At 43.5% G+C, this 2,529-nt stretch overlaps 1 protein-coding gene across 1 annotated transcript in view; it reads left to right on the forward strand.

Moving 5' to 3' along the window:
- The window catches only part of cyth4b (cytohesin 4b), a 26,107-nt gene extending 24,203 nt beyond the window's left edge, over positions 1-1,904 (forward strand). Inside the window, exon 13 of the mRNA XM_067458585.1 lies at positions 1,328-1,904. Within this exon, the coding sequence (XP_067314686.1) occupies positions 1,328-1,409 (82 nt within the window). The 3' untranslated portion in view covers positions 1,410-1,904. The remainder of the gene's footprint in view (positions 1-1,327) is intronic.
- The last annotated feature ends 625 nt before the right edge of the window (positions 1,905-2,529 follow it).

Below are 2,529 nucleotides of genomic sequence, written 5' to 3' on the forward strand. Positions count from 1 at the left end.
TCTTAAGTTTGCCAATGACCATTTGGATGATCCAGAGGAGTCATGGGAGAAAGTCATGAGGTCAGATGACACCAAAATAGAACTTTTTGGTCATAATTCCACTAAACGCGTTTGGAGAAAGAAGAATGATGAGTACCATCCCAAGAACACCATCCCTACTGTGAAGCATGGGGGTGGCAGCATCATGCTGTGGGGGTGTTTTTCTGCACATGGGACAGGGCGACTGCACTGTATTAAGGAGAGGATGACCAGGGCCATGTATTGGCCATGTATTAGAACTTCCCTCAGTTAGAGCATTGAAGATGGGTCGAGGCTGGGTCTTCCAACATGACAATGACCCGAAGCACAGACAGGATACCCAAGGAGTGGCTCTGTCAGAAGCATATCAAGGTTCTGGCGTGGTCTAGCCCGTCTCAAAACCTAAACCCACTAGAGAATCTTTGGAGGACCTTAAACTCTGTGTTTCTCAGCGACAGGCCAGAAACCTGACGGATCTAGAGAAGATCTGTGTGGAGGAGTGGGCCAGAATCCCTCCTGCAGTGCAAACCTGCTGAAGAACTACAGCAAACGCTTGACCTCTGGAAACGCAAACAAAGGCTACTGTACCAGATATTAACATTGATTTTCTCAGGTGTTCAAATACTTATATGCAGCTCTATCATACAAATAAATAGTTAAAAAGTCATACATTATGATTTCTGGATTTTTGTTTCATTTTTTAGATTATGTCTCTCACAGTGGACATGCACCTACGATGACGATTTCAGACCCTCCATGATTGCTAAGTGGGAGATCTTGCAAAATAGCAGAGTGTTCAAATACTCATTTTCCTCACTGTATATATTATACTGCGGTCCGGCCTCTGATACGCCTCAGAGCAGAGTCCTGCACGGGAGGCCAGAATAGAGTTAGTGCGCAAAAAACACTAAATAACGACTTATATAGTGATGGCCGATTTCAGAACAAAGCTTCGAACCGTTATAAGTCAGTGAATCGATTCATGATTCGGATCGCCAAAGTCACGTGATTTCAGCAGTTTGACACGCGATCCGAATCATGAATCGATTCACTGACTCATAACGGTTCGAAGCTTTGTTCTGAAATCGGCCATCACTATATAAGTCGTTATTTAGTGTTTTTGCGCACTAACTCTATTCTGGCCTCTTCATCAATGATTGTAGAGCCGCTGTAGTGAGATGGGCTTTGTAACGACCCATTTTAGCCACTTTAATGCGGATACCCGACTTGTTACTGGACTCTACGTCAGAACACAAGGCACGCGTCTAACTGTTTGTGTGTGTGTGTGTGTGTGTGTGTGTGTCCACAGGGCCAGCATCACAAAAGATCCCTTCTATGACCTGGTGTCCATCCGGAAGAAGAAAGTCATCAACAAAGTGCCGGAAAAATGAGACAAGAACTCCATCTACAGAACGGCAGAACTATCAGTATTTATTCACTCAGGAAAATGTGCTTCTCTGTCATAACTCGGCAGGTGTAATGGAGGATCACACACACACACACGTTTGTATTTGTGAAACGTGGGGACTCTCCATAGGCGTAATGGTTTTTATACTGTACAAACTGTATTTTCTATCCCCCTACACTGCCCTTAAACCTACCTACCTATCACACACACACACGCACACACACACACACACTGAAACACACGTGGGATTACTGGAAGCTTTGGGCAGTGAATATGCATTTGACAAAACGTTGAGATTATAAAGAGACAGTCGTTGCGCTCCATCCACTAATGAACAGATCTGGAATATTGCGGCGGTCCCATCTCATGAGTTCAGGAGAACAACGCCTGCACTGCCTGGGAAGAGGACACACAATATCAGTATTAAAAACGAAGTTGCTGTTTTTTTCCTTCCTTCCATCATGAATGAGTATCGTCTCAGAGCGTCAGATAAAACACACATGACACACACACACAGACACACACTCAGAGCGTCAGATGAAACACACACTAACGCACACAGACACACAATGAGTGTGCAAGAGAATGTGTATGCGTCTATGAGTGTGTGTGTATGTGAGAGTGTATGAGTGTGTGTGTGTGTGTGTGTTTGTGTGAGAGTGTATGAGTGTGTATGAGTGTGTGAGATTGTATGAGTGTGTGTGAGTGTATGAGTGTGTGTGTGTGTATGTGAGAGTGTATGAGTGTGTGTTTAATGTGCACCTGAATCCCTTGTGGAATCGGGCAGTGACTGATATTAATGAATTGCAGGAACTGTTTTTCATGTAAAATATGTTTTGTAAATATTATAGATCATATGAGAGATTATAGGTGATGTACTGTACCATTGATTATTTAATTAAAGTTTTTGGACAAACATTTGTGTGGTCGAGACGTGCTGGTTTTGTTCAAATGTAGAGTCAAACGGAAGACAGGATGAAGCTTTTATTAACATCTGTTAAAGGGAAGTGTGAAGTGACATCATCGCTTTCACTTCCTCCATCCGAACGGGAACATGTGTCGACATCAGGTGCTTTCATTCAGGTCCAGGGGCCGGTTTATTG

Source organism: Pseudorasbora parva, chromosome 12, assembly GCF_024679245.1.
Source record: "Pseudorasbora parva isolate DD20220531a chromosome 12, ASM2467924v1, whole genome shotgun sequence".
NCBI lineage: Eukaryota > Metazoa > Chordata > Actinopteri > Cypriniformes > Gobionidae > Pseudorasbora > Pseudorasbora parva.